The 21,166-nt window shown below is 35.9% G+C and overlaps 1 protein-coding gene across 6 annotated transcripts in view; it reads right to left on the bottom strand.

Moving 5' to 3' along the window:
• RAPGEF6 (Rap guanine nucleotide exchange factor 6) overlaps window positions 1–21,166 on the bottom strand; it is a 163,861-nt gene that overhangs the window by 7,279 nt on the left and 135,416 nt on the right. For 3 of the 6 annotated variants that reach the window (XM_025168498.2, XM_007420950.3, XM_088133740.1), the window contains 8 exons: window positions 21,006–21,029; window positions 17,102–17,322; window positions 15,683–15,874; window positions 13,750–13,884; window positions 12,866–12,979; window positions 7,862–8,084; window positions 5,488–6,005; window positions 417–713 (listed from right to left, as the gene is read on the bottom strand). In XM_025168498.2, the coding sequence (XP_025024266.1) occupies window positions 417–713; window positions 5,488–6,005; window positions 7,862–8,084; window positions 12,866–12,979; window positions 13,750–13,884; window positions 15,683–15,874; window positions 17,102–17,322; window positions 21,006–21,029 (1,724 nt within the window). The remainder of the gene's footprint in view (window positions 1–416; window positions 714–5,487; window positions 6,006–7,861; window positions 8,085–12,865; window positions 12,980–13,749; window positions 13,885–15,682; window positions 15,875–17,101; window positions 17,323–21,005; window positions 21,030–21,166) is intronic. The other 3 variants (XM_088133741.1, XM_025168510.2, XM_007420951.3) reach the window with 2 other exon arrangements.

The raw sequence follows: 21,166 nt of genomic DNA, 5'->3' as shown, positions 1-21,166 counted from the left end.
CTGTTTATCTCTAGTTCCTAAAAACATAGCTGATGTAGCTACTTTTAAAATAATTTCTGTTTCATCAGTCACAGCCTTTTAGACTGTCAAGAACAATTGTTTTCTTCTTTTTACTCTGGGTAGGGTCAGGAATTTTGGACCACTATTGACCTGCTTCTTGTAAACATGCTACTTAATTATTAGTGTCCCCATACACTAATTTTTCTGATTTTTTTTCCCCTTTAGGATTACTTATTCTCACAATAAGCATACATAAAGCATATACAAATGAATGAAAAGAAGAGGGGAGAAAAGAATCACTGAGGCACATTCAAGGCAAGGCTTGTAAGGTAAGACAGACTGTGCACTTCCCCAAATTTATAATAAATCACACACCACTTCACTCAACAGCTATCAAAGGAGATCATTTAACATACCATCCTCTTCACTATTTGCGCCAGTCATATCTGCTAGCTTAGGATGGGACGGTTGCCGGCTATGCCACTTAGGCATCTTCTTTGGAAAACAGGCCACTGGTTCGCTACTCAGAGGAGTGGAGGAGAGCCTAGACAGCATCTTTGACCTCTGCACCGCCACACTATAGTCTGGAGGCTTTAGGTGTGGGTGGTGGGTTCCTTCTTTTATGTCCGCTAAAGAAATCCCCATATATCCTGGTGGGGTGGGCGGAGGCTCCCTATATCTAGTGTCTTCCTTAGATGAGGTGACACAGTACACTAGCACAAGAAATAAGCAATGGAAATGTTAATGAAGGAAACAAAGAAAAATAAAAGCATTTTTTAAAAAAACAGTGAAATGTTATAATGACTTAACCAAAAACGGATTAAACAAAAGGTAAATGAGAATCATTCATAAAACACCACTGGCAGTCACAGTATAGGAGGACCACTAGCTCAGCATTCTTTAATTCTTAAGAATCTTTTCTAATACTTTCTATTTCAGATGCACATAGCCGACCACAATCTCAAGTAAGAATATCCAGTTGTGCTGAGAAAAGGACAAGAGTGTGGTGGTGAAACAGTAGCTCTAATTTGAAAACAGAAATTGGAAGGGGGGGGCAAGTCTAAAGCAATGCATTTTTTAATAAGTTGGCACAAGATCAGCTTACTAGTTAACTACTAGTTGTCTGGAAGTGCTATATTAACTATGATTTATTTGACCATCACCATTAATTTTTTTTTTTATTCCCTGGACTTCCAAATTTCTTTTTCTAGAAAATATTCAGATATCAGGTTGACTGACCCTGGTCTTAAAAAATGTATTATTTTGGAAAATTCTCATGTCTGCTGATCTATTAAATGTATGCCAACAGCAAACCACAATGATCTCAAAATGATGACACATGTGCTGATGTCATCACACAAATGCCATCCTTACATATTTGTGTCAAAAATTCAATCAAGTAGGTAAGTTGTAGCATTTGCATGATGACATAGCCACACATGTTATATCTGTCGGAAACATTCTTCTAAATAAGGTACCATGATACCATCCCCCAAAGCCTTTCCTCTGAAGTTTTTCTCCAATATCAGACAACTCATTTTTGTTTAGGCAAACTGTTTATATATAGGGGCTTTGGATTTTGAGGTGTCTGCTTTTGGAGTTGTATTTTTAAGTGATCGGCACCAAGCGTTGGTGAAAAAGCAAGGCAGAAATGGAATAAATAATTAAATATTATCCTGAACTGTTTGAATGACTGGAAGCTACTTTTCAAAGCCCTAATTCTTCAAACACTGGTGGATTACAGACAATTTTCATTAGTTACTTTATCCCAACAATCTATAATTTACTGACCAAAGTACATTAAAAAATAAAGAGCACATAATGGAACAAATGTGATTTAGTTTGCCCTTTCCAAATCCAAGAATTAACTATACTTCAAATATTTGACATTTAATTCCAGCAACATTCGTAGTCCATGCTATAAAAATTCCCACAATTAAGATCATTGCTTGCCTTTACAAAAATTCCATGTGGTTTTGTTTGCAAAGCTTATGGTCATTTATTTGTTTTCAACTTTAAGGCTATCTCATTCTCACTGTGAGAGACATCCACATGTGCAATGCACATTAAAAAGGAGCAGGGTTGCAACTGCAAGTTCCCACCCACCAGATTGACTTTTTTTGACGCCCCTGATTGCGATCTTTCTTAAACATTTAGATCTGCAATCTTGCATTCTTTGGAAAGGTAACTCAGTGGCCCTAAAATACTTCGAAGACAAGGAGGAAGGACTGATCTCTGAGGCAGAAATGTGACTCGATACAGGAGTGGGGATAAGAGATCACTGGGTTTGCATCATCACCGAAAGGCCATTTTTGAACTCTGAAACACTTCCATAGCTGTGACAGGATTTTCTATGTATATTCCAATATTAAATCATTGTCAGTCATTCCTGACTGTCTACTACAAATCCATATACCAAGGGCAACAAATACAGTTTGAAACCTTGAAGAATCTATTAGAGGGGCAGGGAGAGCAAAAAAGGACACTGAAATGTTATGGTAGGTCCTGCTACACACCCAGTCATATCTACAGACCACAAATTATCTATATAGAGACAGTGAGAAATCTGGGTGCATTGCTAAAGCCCCTGGAAGTTCTAGACCAGGTTTATTTACTGTGTCCAGAAATGCCATTTGCAGCTGCTTCAATTCTAAAATAGCTGGTTTCTGGAAATTGTCAAAAAACCGACTGCCAAATGACAGGCTTCATCTTACTCAAACAATTGTTATTTTAATGGAATGCAGTAAGCCCCTTTGGTTTATAAAAGTAAACAGTAAAATTCAATTACAAATAGGTATTTTGGTTAAATAGAAAGGGGTTGATTGCATGTGATGTTCTAATTCTCAGCTGCACTATGATTCTGAATAATTCTTTTTAAAGTGTTGCTTAATATTGCATCCTTATGAAAACATGAAAAACAGACAGCTGTTACAATTAGTAAGGCAAGAATATGTTAGACTAGTCAGAGCTGCGAAAGAGTAAGTTTGACTGGTTAGACAATATTGGATTTATGTAGATCAGTTATAATCCTGCACAAACTTTCAGCAATGTTAGTTTTGATTTTAAGAATGAAATGTTAATGGATGGCCTCTTGCTTTTGGATAAGAAAGTACAAGCAAATTGTTTATGAATTGGGTTTCACTCTACCTCTTGGCCATACGTATTATTGTTATTGCTATAATGTTACCCTGCCTTTTTAAAATATATTTTGGTCAACTCAAGGCAGCAAACATACTTAATACTCCTGCCTCCCATTTTCCTCACAGCGACAACCCTGTGAGGTGGGTTGCGCTGAGCAAGAGTGACTGGCCCAAGGTCACCCAACCAGGCGTCTGTGCCTAAGGAAGGACTAGAACTCACGGTCTCCTGGTTTCTAGGCCAGCACCTTAACCACTATACCAAATTGGCGCCCCCCCCCCCCCGGTTTTGCTAAAAGGTTGGTATTCCTGCCTTTATTTTAAAAAAAAATAATAATCGAATTACTTTAGTTAATTAATTTTTCTTAATTTCAATTTTTAAAAATTTTCTTTAATTAACGTAATATTAGAATTCCATTTACATTGGCGCTGAGAAATTTGGAACTCTTCACCAGTGGAAACCAGGACAGAATTTTTTAAAAATATAATCAACAAACTGGGATGCATGGAAGAAAGGATAAACAATTCAGTTGCTAGAACAGCATTTCTCAATTTTTCAATACTTTTAGTCTTCTGTTTCCTTTACTGTATCCTTTAATGGATGCTATCATTCTGTCTCTTCTATTTCCAGAAGATTGTGGATCTACATTGCCAAAACTGAGTGACCCTTATATTGTCAAGAAGGAGACCTGAGAGATGAGGGGTGCAAAAACAGTCAAATATGGAAACTGTTGGAAGAAGAATACGAGTGACAAACTGCCTAGATAGGTCTGTTCAGTGAGATATGCTTCAAACGTACTTTAAAGAAAGGCAATAGGTTCCAGGGGATGGATCCTAAACTTTCTACGAACAGAAAGTTTAGATAAAGATTTTTGAAATATCTAAATTGTTTTCCCCATAGCTACGTCTTTCATACCCAGCTCAGATTATTATTAAGATGTTGCTGGTAGGATATGAAAACGCTTCTGGTATAGATGTTGGCAGAGTGAACTATAGCGGATGGATGGGTAGCTGAGTAAGTTAGGCAAACATAGCTTTTCTCACAGTATATGCAAGATACACATTGGTACAATGGAATGGTGCTATGCAGCATATGATTCGATTAAACAGGAGTTGAAATCTGAAATAAATATAGGTGCAAAGACAGCATCTAGGAACAGAAACCACTGGTCACTGAAAAACACACTCTTCTCTTAAGCACTGAGCACAATCAATTGCTGCTTTCCATGCCTTCTTCCTGTTACATCAGGAAGAGAGCATGGAAAAAACTTGGAATCAACCTCTCCAGACTGGCTTTCTAATGCCATAAAATATTGCCTTCATATCTTCTACCATGATATATGCACATGACTTATGTGACTGCAGAAGACTTGTCACCTTCTAGAACTAGCATTCATACTAGTGACAATAGGGTAGGGACAAGAAATTCCTAAATTCTTTATATATTAAAACAATTCTCGCCAAAGTTATATCTGAAATTATTGACATTGGGAAAAAATGTTTAATTGTAGGGTAGGGTCCCATACCCGACCCCACACACTTTAAGAAAGGGCTGCAATTCTTACATACATGTAATAGTACTGTGCTTTCTTAATCTACAAAAAGAAAAAGTAAATACATGGTATGCCTGTGCCATAATTAATCTTTTAATGTCTACGCTACAGATAATCTATTCTACATTAATATCCAAGGACAACATTTTGATTCAATACAAGAATAATCATTTAAGCATTCCTTTATCTGAAAGCAATGCTACAAACTGCACAAGAGGACAGTTTATGTCATATCTTTCACCTCCAAACAAAAATTGGAATTTGGCATGAAGTCTGTTTCTTTTCAAAGTAGTTGTTTCCTACAATAATAGATGTTTGATTGATGGCCAATATGACAAGCTTGGGAAATGATACATGAAGATGATTTCCTTCCTGTCTTGGAGGCAAGGGGAAAATACATGCACTGCCAAATTGCTGGGGGGGAAGGGGGAAATCTCTCAACTGGATTTACTCATCACAAATTTTCTCCCCAGGCTGGTGATAGCCAGTGGTCAAAAAACCAAATTCTTAACAAAAGAACTGCAAGAGAAATACAGAAATCCCCAAGGAACCTACTTCTTAGCATTCAGAAGCTCTCTCTCTTCCCTGCAAGCCAATCAAACACGCTGCCTATTATTTTAAATCCCACCCTTCTCCCAAGGAGATCTGGAGACACTCCAGCAGAGGACTTGAGCTAGTTGAAGACATGTGTACAAGACAGAACTTTCTGCATGCAAACTGGGCATGAGGGCTGCTGAAGTCAGCCACATAATACACAACAGCTGTGGAAACATCCACTGGCTTTTCATCAGGCTTACCTATGAGGCCATGCTCTGTACTTGAAGTGACAGTTTTGTAAGTTGCTTCGCTGCTTGTTTTAGCATCCAAAGCCTCAGCTTGCTCTGTTGTGAAGCTGTCCAGTCCTCTTCGTTTTATGGTCCCATAGTTTGTTTCGTGCATGTCTGACAGGGAACTAGATGAAGCCCAGCTTTGCCGAGACTGGTCAAAGTTCATGCCAGTTTTGGGTTGCTGACTACCGTCTGAGTGGCTGGGTGTCTGCAAATGAGTCTCCTCGGGACAGCAGCTGGATGGCTCCACTTCAGCAATGGCTCTTTCTAAATGAGCATGGCGGTAAGAGTTTAAGAGGTCCCACCCCTTCTGGTTCTGGATGTTTTGAAAATTATCATGAGAGTTACTTGAACAAGAGGTCCAGCTTCCACGGCCACTATCTGCTGCTTCTATTGTGAGGTGCTCATGAGAAATCTCCTCGGTGCTCATGGAAGATGGGACAGGCAGCCCTCGGATCGCTGGAGGTCTAGGCAGGGGCCAACTTAAACTGAAGACAGCACAAATTAGAAGGAAAATAAAAATCCGGATGAAAAGAACAGGCAAGCAAGTCAGTAGGGACAGCACCCATGTTAAAGGAAGCCTGAAAAATGTTTATTTGCTTTGTAATTCAAAATAGCAAGAAAATACATTTGGCGCTTCCTTCAACATTTTAAAAATGCTAACTGAATGTGACAATAGTCTTAATCACTGCTTGTCCAGGTATATCTATACAAGATATCTGAACTATTATTTTCTTCTAGATAAGTAAATTGCCCATTTCTGCCATGTCTTCCCAAACTCAGCAAAAGTAATGCAAATAAAGGTTTTTATCTTTTCAGTTCTTTTTTTAAAAAACAGCTTTTTCCAGTGAGAACTGACCAGTAACATTCGTATGTTCCTGTTTGTAAATAACAGAAATATCAACATATTTCTAAACTCATCTTTGTACTTAAAAGATGCCTTAGAAGCGAGCTGGTACTAAACACTTCATTAGGGTTAAACACTTCATCAGGATGCTTATTTTCCTTGCCACAGGCAGAGAAAGTTATCAGTGGAAATGCTGAAGCAAGGTTTGTTGGTACTACAAACAAATAGTAATCCTGAAGAAAATGAGCACAGACACACACCCTGCCCCAGTCCAACAAAAGTGTCTATGGAGAAAAAAAGTGAGATGGATTACTTTGGTTTATGCTTTATATTGTTTATGTGTTGTTTGTTTCTCCATCAGATGACTACCTAGTCTTTCCCCTAGGAGCTCAAGGGAGTTATAGGCTTCAGAATAGCACCAAACTGCAACCAATGCTACTGTATAGTGCTTAAGACGCTTTGCATTGCTCATGGAAAGTTGCAGAAGATTTGAATATCTTAAATGGGTTTTTTTAGGTTGGCCAAAACAGAATAAATGTGCTTCAAATCAGCGAGTGGCAACACCTATGCATACCTGTCAGGAGAGCAATATAAAAAATTAAAGTCAGGGTTATCCCATGCTTCAAAGAATGTTAATTGCATGGGCCTAGGATTTTGTTTCAAGAGAGACCAGGGCCACCAAAAATACTGTAGGCTTTTAAAATCACTGCATTGTTCAGCCTTCTGCTGGCAGCAGTCATAACAGAAGTAACCAGAAGGGTGACTACATATCACAGACATATGCCTGGAAATGCATTTCCTCCTTGCTTGGCAGAGCTATTAAATGGCTGTTGCCAACACCATATCATGTTGTATATTAAACAAAAACACATTTGTCTTTTTAACACATTTGAACACGCTATACCAGAGGGAGTCAGTTTAAATCTCACTTTAATGCATTTTCTTCCACCTACATTAGCCCGCCAGCGTAAGCTTCACCAATATAGAGAGAGTTCTAAACCAGAGACCCTTTCAGCAGAGGCTATGCCTTGCCCTTCTGTAAAGTGCTAATGGCTTTTGAGCAGGCTAATAATCCCCTTGAGTGTGATGACACCACAAGCAGTAAATGGCTTGAATGTAACATCTCAATGATATTGTGCACCAGTCAATTATCACCACCTGCCCTGTGGGAAGGATCTCTGAAGAGGGAAGGAGGCAGGCAAAGAGTGTCTCAGAAGCCTGGATTCTCCCGCCTTCCTATCAGCTGCCCACTAGGAAGAATCCCCAAGGAGAGATGAGTAGGACAGGAGAAGACCACCCCAGAAGCTGATTCAGCTGGACCTTCTCTCACCCTCCTCCCACAGTCCATGGGAGAGACCCTAGAGGTTTGCTAATTTATCCTAAATATCTGTTGTGGGTTTTTCAAATGTACAATTGTTCAAACAGCTTATGAACTGCTTCTTTTGTCCTGAAAGATAGGATATCAATAACTATACCGAAGAAAGGAATGATTCTTACCCAGGGCAAGACTGGTTGTATTCAGGTGGTTGAAAGGGCTCTCTCCTTTCTACTGCCCCAACTGCATCCATCACCATTGTCTGAGGCAGACACCTCTCATCTTGAAGGGCTGCAGACATGGAGTCAGCAGAACAGTTGCTGACAATGCTGGACCGCGAAGAGATCTCACTATGACTGGAGTCGGAAAAATTCTCAGATTTGGCAGACGGGATCAGGGCATAGCCTAAACATTACATGAGAAGATAATATTTAGAGACAATGTACACATTATTTACCACATCACTATTGAACAAAATACGATTTTGTTTGAGAAATTGCTTTTCACCGTTTTACCTCTCTTCTTACTTTCCTTACAAGAGTTTTCATCCTTTGTTTTCTGATACTTCCTTTTGCTCAATGGAAAACAATAAAATACAACAGAATGGAATAATTCCTTCATGAATCCCTTTTAACGTTAGGGGACAAAAACTGCCTTCTTTCACCTGTCTGTTTCAAAGTTGATGTATGTGCTAAACCAACTAGGAAGAACTTTCAAGTGCAGCAAGTACAACTTCTTCAAAAGCTAGACATACCCGAAGGAAACTTGTTCTCCAGTTGATCAAGTAAAGGATACGGTAGCTAATCAAATCAAAAGCAATGGGCCAGCTGCATACTCAGCAGAGTCAAGCGCATGTGCTTTTTCTGTTGTTTGAACACTTCCTCCCAAAGAAGCAATTCTCTCTGTGCAGTTACATTCTGTACCTTCTGAATTACTTCTGTTTAACCAACATGCTAAATAGCGACATACTGGTTTAGCTGTGCGAGTACAGCCTGAATTCTCTGCAAATTTTGTTTTACCATATCTGCAAACACAGTAAATGTGCTGGGAGATTGTCTTTGTTTTCTGTTTCAAGACTGGATATTTAAGGAAATGGGGAATTATATAGAATTTTAATTTTGTTTCTCATTTAGAATATAGTGAGATTGTTGGAAGTCTATCATCCCATTTGTGACAAACTGTCTGTAACCATCTCATCTCTTTTTCCACTATGAAGATGGTTATATTTAACTTAGGCTTTGTTAGAATAGACTGAGATCTTCTACTAGGTCTTTGGGTGATTTATAATACAACAACAAGGGTTTCTTATTATTAATTGTCCAGCAAAAGAAAAATGTAAAGGAAAAACTTTTGAATTTTAGGCAACAGGAAAAAAAAGGTCATCAATATTTTAATCAATCATTTTGTTTTCCTACTATTTTCAATGATTAAGCAGGCGATAACATTCAATAATAATTTAAAATGTTGCTGGGGAATCTTCAAAATGACATAAAGTGGAGCAACCAGAAAGAAGAAACATTTTAAGCTCCGGTGCTGAAGTACTTCTCTACCATTCCAGCTGTCAGTAAGCTGCCTAGGCCTGGGAAAACTGCATTTATGCAGGTAATTTTGGAGTATTCAGTCTACCAGTCTGAACTGACAATTACAGAGGACAAGAAAGGAATATAATATACATGCACATAAGGAAAAACTATACGAATATAGAAAGTGACTAAAGTTCATTTGAATGTCTACTTTTTCAGCAAGGTTAGTTAAAAATAATTGGAGAGTGAGATATGAGCTACCTTTGTCTATTTCTAGCATTCCTCTAGGAATATATACCCTGGCAAAAACAGTTAATTTTTGTGAACGTTAACATGCTGATATTAAAGATTTTCCTTTACCTGCCAATACAGTTTTAAAAATATGAACATCAATTGTCATTCCATAACAACCTTATAGCTGACACACAGTATACTACAGTGTAGGATTCCTACAAATTTAAGTTGCATTAACTGTCAAGGTGATCTTTTTAAAGCTAAGATCTAGACCAGAACATAGGAGTTTCAACGTTTATATTCCATTTCTCAATTACTTAAACTGAGTCTCAGGTGGAAGTCAATCTCTTATTTGAGATTACAGTTGGAACCCGATTCAGTATTTAAGGAAAATTTCACACTACATACATCACATTTATATTTTTGTCTTTAGCTGATGTAAGAGCAATAGTTTAACAGACCCTGAAGGTATAGAATATAAGAGTCAAACTGAGCATAATATGGAGTTTTGAATGTCTTTTGTTTTTTAAATCAGAAAAGTAGGTGAAATGCAACAAGGTCAGAAGGATTATTTAATGCTCTTTCCTCCTATTGTTGGGCAACTAAAACCACTAGTCTCTCCTGGATCTGCTGTGAACTTCTGTGCCCACCTCCAGACACACCAGCAGGAAATGTTGCCATTCCAAACTATTGTTTACCAGCTGCATTCAAGCAAGACCTCATCATCCATTCAGAGGATCAGGATACCTAGTAATATATTCCTTACCACTCTCTTTCTCTTCCCTTTCACAATATTTTCCTCTTCAGTGATTCTGCTTACCGAGAAGCAATCTAGAATATGAAGTTAACAGACTGCTCTCCTAATGTCTAAGAATATTTTATGTTTCTTATAGTAAGTTCGCTTCTTCTTTGCTTCTGTACTTGAGTGTATATATGTATATCCTATAAAATATTGCTATTCCCGGTTTAGAATGAAATGAAAAGACATTAGCTTATTAATTGAATATGATGAAGGAAAATGTATACACAGCATCTCTCACAGTGGTTTCTCCTAATTAACAGTGCTAAGTTTTAAAAGCATCTTGCAGGCTTGAAGATTGTAGAAAAAAATCCACTACAACATGTACATTATTTCTCCCTTATGCCTTATAACAACCTTCCCCAACCCAACATTCTTCAGATATGTTACAACTGCACCTCATGGAACTCCTACCAACCTGACCAAAATTTGTGGGACAGCAATGGGGAGGGGAAGGCTGTCAAATATTCTTCTCCTACATTCACAAGTTTCTTTTTAAACTTGGGGTACAGAATGAATTTGTAGGTTAAGTGGGAGTGATCACTAAGATAAACTCTTCCTTCCCTTGCGTGTGTGTGTGTGTGTGTATATATGAGAAAAGTATCAAATTTGTCACCACCCATCTTGTTAAAACCGACTCTGGGTGGTTTACAGAAGGGATAAAATCAATTATCAATTGTGCTTCTGATGTTCATAAATGATATTTGTTTCCCCATTAAAAAGTTAATGCGTCCTTAAGTCAATCTCAACGCCTGATGACTAAATTCATGCAGTTTTCTTGGCAGTATTAAAGAGGTCATTTGCTACTATATTCTTCTAAGCTGCATTTTCAATTTCCAAGTCCAACCGACAGTCCTCTGAATCCCATCCAAGTATTAACCAGGGCCAACTTTGCTCAACAGCTGAGATCAACCATGCTCAGCTATATGCTACCACTACTGAGGCAATATACATTTATATCTCATCTGCTGTCTCTGAAAGACTTAATGAATCTATACAATGCTATGATAATCTCAAAAATTAAATTAAATTATTAGAACCAAATAACAAAATCTACTAACTTGTAAGAATTTTCACCATTGGGAAGTAGAACATTAATTAATCATGATTGAGCTATTTTATCAAGTGAGAGTAACTGATTACTTAAAAGTAAGTAAATATATTTATAGTAGTTATTCAGTTGTTATGCCAATATACAGTTTAATATCTACCTATATAACAAACTGTTTTATGTACCTATTAAAATCATATTTGGGATGTGAAATAAAATGATCTGATTACATAGATCATGCAAAACTATTATTTAAAAGTCAAATTACTTTTCTAATCTCCAAACTGTTTAAATTATGCATTATAAATTATACATAAACATTATGTATAACATTATACTATCATTACAATAGCAATTATAGTTTTAAAGCCTTAAAATTTAAAATTTGCCCCTTAGTTAACTACAAAGCACAATTTGAATCTGTATATTATAACTAACTGGGATTTCTAAACAAAATATGAAAAATGACTGATGCAAACTCATGCATGCTTTTTTGAGAATAAATTCTGTGGATTTCATTTGGACTTCCTTCCAAATAAATATAGACACAATCAAGCAACAAGACCTGAATTCTCTACTCAAATTCTATGTCTTTGGCCTTAAATATTTCAAGCAGCATAGCAAATCTTTTCGGCACTGTTTTATTTGTTTCACTAATATAACTGCAATCTGCATGAACTATCTCCATCAATAGACCTGTAAGTGTATAAAAATTGCTTCACAGAAATGACCAACTATGTGACAAAGCAACCACACTCTTATTTGCACAAATGAATGAACTGTATATAATGCCATATAACTGACTAAGGGCTACAAAGAATGACAGTAGAAGCTTATTTAAACCAGAATTTTATATAGCCCATGAATTATTTATTGACTTTTTGCCTGATACACAGAGCCAACCAAGCTCTGTGGTAAAGTCATAACCTGATACTTAAGATGGGCTAAGCTTGGTTAATTAGAAGATAGCTGGAACAATCAGTGCTCAGAGAACAGCATCAGAATTTGTGGCATGGTTTTCTCTAAATCACCTAAAGAGATGCAAATGTTCCCCACTTCTACTAATAGATTTATATTAATATTCAACATGAACAAGATATAGGAAAAATTATTTATCACACTGATATCTATTTCCATATCAAGGGGGGAAAATGAGAATGATAAACAGAAAATATTTAACATCTGTGAAAATAGGTGCATAGCAATGCCATGAGCTGAATGATGTGTCATATTGTCTTCCTTCTTTTCTGTCTCAACTGTGGACACAACCACATCAATGAGCTATTGTTTCCGTGGCCGCTGCCTGTATGCCCCACAGTTCTGGGTCTGTCCCGTTGCTTCTCACTTCTATCCCTCTCTTGCATGCCTGCTGGCTCCACATGATAGGTGAAAGCTGGTCTTTCCCTGGAGATACTCCTTTCCCTGAATCTTCCAAAGGGGGACCCCAGTCTTTTTCTGGGTTTGCACAGAGGCTCAGGCTTGCCTCTGTCATCCTCACTTCCTCTCTTTTCAATACTGACTGATCTTTCAGCTGTCTTGCTAGTCATCTGCTGGATTTTCTTTTGCAAATAAGCCCCACCTATTCCATAGCTGCGGTGTCCACTGTTCTTGTTGCTTGTTTCACTTGCAAGAGAGGAAGATGAACCAGACAGATTAAGCTGGCTGCAGGTATCAGACCTCTGTGAGTTACTAACTACAAAGAAAAGAACACATAAAACAAATCACGTAGTGACAATAAAATGAATGCTTTTCTTTTCTTTAACTTACAAAATGTTACACTTGGATATAGTACAGATGGATATACAACCCTGAAGTTAAATAAATAGTGACAAAGCTGTGGATGTTTCGCTAGTTAAAGGATAGATCATCCAATTTTAGTTCTGTAATGAGATGCTAACCAGAGCAGGGGCTATTTTTGGCAAACCAATTCTATTCTTAAAGGGAAAAATCCTTTAAGGGACAAGTAAAAAAAATACAATCAGCCAACAGAGGCAAAATAATAACCTTAGAAGTATAAGAAAGTAAACCAAAAGACATGTTCACAGAGAAGAATTCCAGCAGGAGTAAAGTTTGGCAGTCCCAATGATATGAGACTTGCCAACTACTCAAAGAAAAAATATACACAAAGTTCTCTGGATTTTATGAAGTGAATTCGTTTTTTAAAGCACGCAGAAGAACACATAGCAGTATTAGAAAGATATTCCAATCAATAACAAATGTATCTGTAATTAGGAATTTATCCAAGGCATTAAACTCCAAGCTCAATCATAAAATATACTGTGCAGTATTTTAAAACACTTATATACACCAGGTTTTTCATGAATGTATTAAGCTTATTTTGTTTTCCACAGTTAAAATATGGCTCATTATGAATGCCTAAAATATCTTGAGTGTACTGAAGAAAAGAACACAGAGCCAGCCAGACAAACTATGATGCAATATTAGGACTGAGATCACTCTTACTTTTGCGTGGAGACTCCTGAGGAGAAGCAGGAGGACTGGAATGCAATGATGATGCCACAGAGACGTCATCTTCTCCCTGCTTTTTACTACTTGGTTCTTCGGATAAACTGAGTGACTTCTGAGGAGAACCTGCACCTATGAATGAAATAGAAAACAAGACAATGTTTATGCTCATAATTCAGACTGGAATATACCTACAAATAATTGTTTTGTTTTATTTTGTTTTCCCAAGATATTGAACATTCTCAAACTGAAATCATTTTTGAGCCCTTTCATCTTCAAATTAATCTGATCAAGACATAATTTTGTGGAAAACCCCCCCAGTAAAATATGATAACGTTTATATATTTACAGAATTGCAAGATACATAACATAAATGAGTCATATTCACTCTTAGTACTAAGAGTTTATGTAGTGGGTTGTAATTAAAAGAATCTTACTTAATTTGGCCTTTTTTAAAAAAACACTGAAGAAAAAAAAATTGACCAACAGAAATCCAGACCTCAGAAGGGTTAACCAAATAGTGATGTTGTGATGTAGTGATGTAGCTCTCCGTACTTCAACATCTATTATCTCTACATGAAAAAAGTGGCACAAAAGTGGTACCTCCTCCACCCCACACGCAACAGTTAATAGAATTAAATTATTCTGTAACTATTTGATGCCCCTTATTCTGAGCATCTTTTACCATGTTAAATAAGAAGGTTGGTTGCAGTTTAATTTGCCTTATGAAAGGAAGTTACTTTTGAAAAATTCTGTCCAAATACAATTGCCTCATGTCAGTCATTTCTCCATTCTTCTTCCTGCCTCATATCACTTCCCTTCTCTTAAACTAAGTGGAAACCAAGCAGTTGTTCTTGATGACACTATGCTCGAAAATTCCTGGCCAGGAGTTGCTTGACAAAGCAAAAACCTTACAAGCAGCTATCAACAAAGCCACATACTAGTCATATGCAAATAAAAACAACATCATCATCATTCAGGTTGCATGACATTAAGCAACCTTGGCTGCCAGAAAATATCGAAGTAGACTTTAGGGAAGCGTCCAGTTCTGAATGGCATTTGCCATTTGACTGGGAGACTGAAGAATGGGAAGATACTGGCTGTACCATTATTAAACTCATTCTGGGAATGGTCAGTATTGTGTGCTACTTTCTCTCCTCTCCATATATAATACCCTCTACTTGCTATCCCAGCACTATCCCAGCACTTTGGAAATATAGTTTGGAAATATATTACTCATATTCCTCTCAAATGATTCCCAGTATAATTTAATTGCAAATCAAATTTTATATGTAACTGGGAACTGTTTGCTTTCTTCCAGCTGCAGCCATAACATGAAAAGGGACACTACTGCAGGAAAGGAAGAAAAGTCCAAATTAGATTTACCCGATTTTGAAAGACAAAATGCTTTCAGAACTCTTCCAGGTTGCATTTTTTCAAAAACTATTAAATAAAGACATGCAGAAGATTTGGGTTTATGGGATTATCACCATATACAGTATTAGCCCATTTGCCTAAATCTATGATAATGAATCAAAAGGGTAAGACATGCATGTATGTGCTCAGAAACAGTTTTATATATTTACTGGCCAGATGAAATAACTGTTGGTTACTAGCATAAAATAAAGTCTCCATCAAGGCTCACGGTGATCTGACAGTTAATCCTGGACATAATCTGTAAACCTCTTTTTCTAGAGCCCAGATACATTTCAAGTCAAAGAAGACAGAAAATACTTATACACAATGCAGATTAAAAGTGCAGAGAGTGAAACTGCCAAATTGCAAGACTAGATTCAACTTTAGTCAGACTTTCTGAAAGAAGTTAATTTTTCTGAATATTATGTTATGTTTCGATATAATGTTTTTATTAATATATATTTTATTATACTTTTAAGCCACCTAAAGAGAACAGTGTAGATAAAACACTCACTAAAAGCGACATGGTCTTTTGCTGGTCCTTTCTTCCGAATGGGGTACAGATTAACTGCTGGAACCTGAAGAACTTGACTCATTCTGTTCTGCTGATGTAAGTGGGCTTTTGTGGTTTGGCCAACAGACCTCAGTGGCATTGGAGACATCTCTGAAGCTTTTGTACCTCGTCTTTCACTTAAATTTTTTGTCACTGACATTGTGAAGAAAAGGAATAATTGTCTCTTTAACAGACCCAAGAATCACAATTAAGATATTAAAATGGGTGCCTATTGAAATAGTAAATGACATGTTGAGTATAGCACTTCTGGATCCAGTTATACAAAGAGTCGTGCCCCCAAAATCAGTGGAATATATCACAACTGTGATTAAATGGAGCCCCGAGGGCTATAGGTCCACTCTACCTATAACTAAATTTAAATGCAGTCTTTTGATCTGAATGCAAAATTAAGACATATACTCATTCCTCAAAAGGTATATCCATATTTCCACTAGGTGGCATACTTAACTCACAGCAAGTTATTGTATTTTATTTTTCATTATAATATAGGTGCTAACATATTGAATTCTGTGCTACCAACAACAATGCCATGCCCTTCTTATTGCTAAAGGACTAATTCTTTAACACTGGAAAGATAAAATTACAGCCCTAAGTACTAAGTGGATTGAAGAACTGATGTTAGTGCAAGTTATGAAGAAGCTGCTGATAAATATAGAGTATAAATGGATGACTACAATGAAATATTCATCCTTTACTGAACCTTATACAAACAGCAGAACATCAAGCAAAGTTACTTCCAACAGTATTTCCAACAAACTGGATAGTAACCATGTAATGCTTGATGCTCTGTCATTTGCATAAAACTAAGTAATCTCCAAAATTAAATATCAATTGTGCACTCAAACATTTTTGCACTTCTGCAGTTCTTTATCTAGAAACTGAAAACTACAATTTGGAATTAATCACCCAAATGTAAGCTTATTATTACTGTAATATACATGCATGCATTCTAAATGTCAAAGTGAAACCTGTTACTGATTGTAATACTATTTACATATTAAATCTATGTTCATAAGAAATCTAATTTTCCTATTTTGCATTATAATGATATAAATAATGTTCTTTTGTGATGATATTTCATCCTTTCCTTTTCTTGGCATTCATATTATTCCTTAATTCTGCAAAGTGCTAACTTGGCAAAAGTCCAATGTACTAAGAGAATTTTGGCAAACACAAAGATTAGTAGTAGAAAAGAACTTTTTCAATTTTATGCAAACTCAATCAAAACTCAAATAATTACATGCTAATACAGATCAGGCCTTTTCAGAAAATTCTCTATAATATTCTGTTTTAAACGATCCTCATATTCATTTAGTGCAAACATCAACTCTTCCAAACTATTTTTTTTTTTAAACTTACAAGTGCTGTATGTGGGCTCACACTGAAGTGACATTATCTGGATTTTTTCTTCATCTGTTTCCACGTTGAGGTTGGATAGGTACTGTTTGACTTTCCTGGCCATCTGAGCATCTTCATACAACTTTTTTGCATTTAAAAGGGAGCTGCGCCGAGCACGTTTTTTGTGAGCACCTCCTTGAACATCCAACATGTTTGAATTTGTGCTACCCTGACTCAGTGACCTGAAAAATAAGACAGCCACTGTGTTTTAACTTTGCTTTGATTATGAGGAATCAAAGCAGCAAACACTGAAGCAAAATGTTCTTCTATTAAAAGCGCATGCTGATGTCAAGTTAAAAAGAGATGGAGTGTTAACACATTTGTTGTAAAGTAACTTGCAAAACTGGTAACAGAATTAATACACCCAGAAAAAAAAATATTAAATAAAGTGTGCAATAAACAAAAACTGGGCAAAATACCATATAAGTTCCTGCTAATGAATGAAGCTAGGGTCCTTTTAGACTTGAACTGAAAATCTAAATATGGAGTTAAGTTTGTAATGGGAGATGAATTTCTCAGTTTTTCTAAATTCAGTGATATTAAAGTAATCTGGCCCAGGAGGTTGAAGTAAGTGCAAAATGATTATTGTATTACATTTCCTTTCCACTCTTTTTCTGAGCTTGAGAAACTGAAAAGACAATATACTATAAATGTCATAATCTCAAAAACAAGGAGAAACTTCTTTACATTATATTCAGTTGCTGGTAACAATACTCTGCATAACAGTTACAAAGGTTCACTATTTTTAACATCTTTATGAACAAATTGAATGGTATTACTGTCAAGAAGGATTAATTTGAGACTTTCCTGAGGATTGCTATAATTTACTACTCTGTTTCTCAAAGGAACAAGCATATTTGCTGTGATGAACAGATTTATGTATGAAAGACCTATGTGTGCTACTGGACAATTTTCTTTGTTATTTTATGCCAATTGTCAAGCTTTGAATGGAGACTTTATGTTGAAGTTCAATGGGGGAAACTGCTGGAGGGAAAGTAAGTACAAAGTCATTCAGCTACATGTATGGATTGTGATCTGTGCTTGTAGAAACAGCATAATGTTTTAAAAACAGGCATGTTATGTCCCTAAAAGGGCTTTGTCTTCAACATTAATACCTATTCTCATTGTATCTGTAATATAATCTGGACACCTTTGGATATAAACAAGCTTTATTACTTTTAAAGAAATGTACTTTCACAATTCCCAATCCTCTACTTTTTTATTATAAAGTACAACTGGGATTTAACCTTGGTCAGTTTAAACAATATAATTAATATTAAATACTTTAGTAGTACTCAGTATGAGCTGTGGTAACACTGATTCTCTACCAGCAACCCCTACATCTTTTGAAACCCAACTATAAAACATGAAGCTTCTTCAACAAGATCCTGAAATTCAGCAAAGGGAATTGCTAGTACTTGCAGAGGGCAACATGCCCCAATTATATGGCAAACAATTAATGTTCTTCATATTTTTCTAGCAAGAGTTTGAAAAAAATATGTTTAACATTAAATAAAGCCATCTATTCCAAGGTGGTAAATAAACAGTTATTAAAAACTATAAACACATGTATTTTAAAGAGGGCATAAATATGAAAACTTCACACTAATGAGGCCGAAAAAGATGAATCTGAAGTTTTTCCTCCTTTTCTTAAAGACAAGAGCAAGAGAAAAAGAATGAGTAATAAGTGTTCTGGTAAGTTGCCAAAGTTCTCTAAATTACAATATAGGAATGAAGAGGGATTTAGGATCTCTGTCATACAATGCAATAGAAGGAGGGAAGTAAAACTAAAAAATGATTGATTTCTAGACAGTAAAGCTGGGGAAAGCTGAGAAGAAAATGCAAAACAAGGGAAGGAGAGGAGCAAATATCAGGTTGTAAAGTATGAGTTTCTGATATGATATAAATTAGATCAAATAAGAAAGAAGTTTCTTGTTCCTTTTGATAAAAGTAATTGAAGTTTCAGGTGTACTCAGACTTCTTGACAGGTAAGATTCTTATAATAATTTATAATTTATAATAATGCTCATGTAAGGTCTACCATGTGCCTCAAAATGCACCTTGGAGTATAGTTATTATTACTTTCTGATATGTTTATACAATTCAAAATTAAAAACATAATATTAAATATAAATATATTGCAAATTCATCAACCAAAATTATCTTATCTTAAAATGTGTATGAAAGAGATTTTCAAACTTTGGAAAGATTTATTTCAGCACTGCAGTATTTCAATGGCATATCCTCTGAAATACTTGTGCTGAACTACAGATGACAGAAGATTTTGTAAAGGTAAAGATGTATGAATCTGAACTATGGGAAGGAAGAAAGGATATTGAAATAACAAGGAATACTGAATAAAGTTAATACACACAATGGAGCAATGGGTTTAAATAAATGCAAAATTGTAACGTTATAAAATCTGATTGCTAGTTTATTAACATTAGAAGAGCAACAGGTTTAGAATGTTGCACTCATTTATCATAAAGAGTTTCACAAACCACAAGATGAAAAGGCAAAATATGCAAACAATAACATTCAAGATTATAAATCTGTCTTATCTAAAATATGCTATAAATACATTGTGGATATATTTTAACATCTCACCCACTGAAAATTGGCAAGTATACTTTTCTTAAAACAATCATATTATTAAGCTCATGCTCCTTAATTCTTTCAAAGTAACCATTGATACTTGAAGGAAATGGCATGTTGTCCTTCATTTTCCTACTCTAGGCAATCAAGAACAAATAACTATTCATTCTCTGTGACACCCTCTACCTCCCCTTTAAGGAACACAAAGTACTGTATTATAAAATACAAATAATCTAAAGAAAGTTCTCACTAAGCTATGCTTTAGTGAGAAGTAAGTGATTGAAGACTCTTTGATGTACATCCAGATGGTCCTAGAACAGGATCCATTGCATACTATTACGTCAGGATAGCAAAAGGACTAAAGTGAATTGGTCACTGCATCATTAAATATGCCTTCAAGATGTGGAGTACATAAAGTAATGTTTCTGTTACTTTATACAGAGATGGAAAGAAAAGTCCCTAAATTCACACACATAATAGACTGGAGCTTATTCTCTTTTCCATGCAAGCAGCATGGCTGAATTTCATAAATACTGCCGAACGCCATAAACATGGAAATAGCATTTCAGATGTGCTTCTTGCAAATACATTAGGAAAGGAATTTATGGTGACTAATTGGAATTCCTATGTGTTTTGGCAGCCTCACTTCCCTAATGGCAATGGTTGAACTAGCTTTAACTAAACTTCCACAGAAGCTTCTTATGCCAGAGCCATACATGGCTTCTGAAAATACTTGGCTTAATCTGTGGGGATTGGGCATCTCTCAAAAAACTTCAATACAGATCATCCCTGGCACGTCTCATGGTAACAACATTTAGTCATTGCTTTTCCATTCCTAAGCATTAATCAAGCTTATTTTTCAAGGAAATCTTAAACTATGGAATTTCTCTGAAATTCAGGCATGTGTTAGATATTCATTAACATGTTTGTAAATGTGTGGTCTGTGTTTTTTAAATCTTTAACCAACACTCAGAATAAATCAGCTGTCAATAAAACCATTTTATTTGAGCTTAAGTTGGGCTAATTTCAAGAACTTTAAAATAAATAAAATCACTATAATTTGCATATAATATTGATTTTATTAATGAATGGGTTCCAATTTGTTATCATAAACCTGTTTTATCTTAAATTTGGAAGTAGTTAGAAAATACTATTGCAGGGTTAATAAAATGCATGCTGTTGTTCAGATGCATGCATTAATGATGATGCAGAATGTTAAAAATTGCATAACTTCACTTAAAGTCTTAGTTGCATTAATCTCTGCACTTACCCCAAACTCCTCCACCTCTTCTTCCTGTAAGCAAGAGCCATATACAATGAAGCATGTATTTAAAAAAGAAAGCAAAGGGGGGGAAATCACAGTTGAGAATCAGAAAGGAAAAGAATGTAGACAGGAAAAATAAATGAAAATTTCAATCAGGTAAAAACACT

Source organism: Python bivittatus, unplaced genomic scaffold, assembly GCF_059951505.1.
Source record: "Python bivittatus isolate LINGU-HERP-01145 unplaced genomic scaffold, Pbiv_v1 ctg000080_np1212, whole genome shotgun sequence".
Classification (NCBI taxonomy): Eukaryota; Metazoa; Chordata; class Lepidosauria; order Squamata; family Pythonidae; genus Python; species Python bivittatus.
This window is presented reverse-complemented; position numbering and strand designations above follow the sequence as displayed.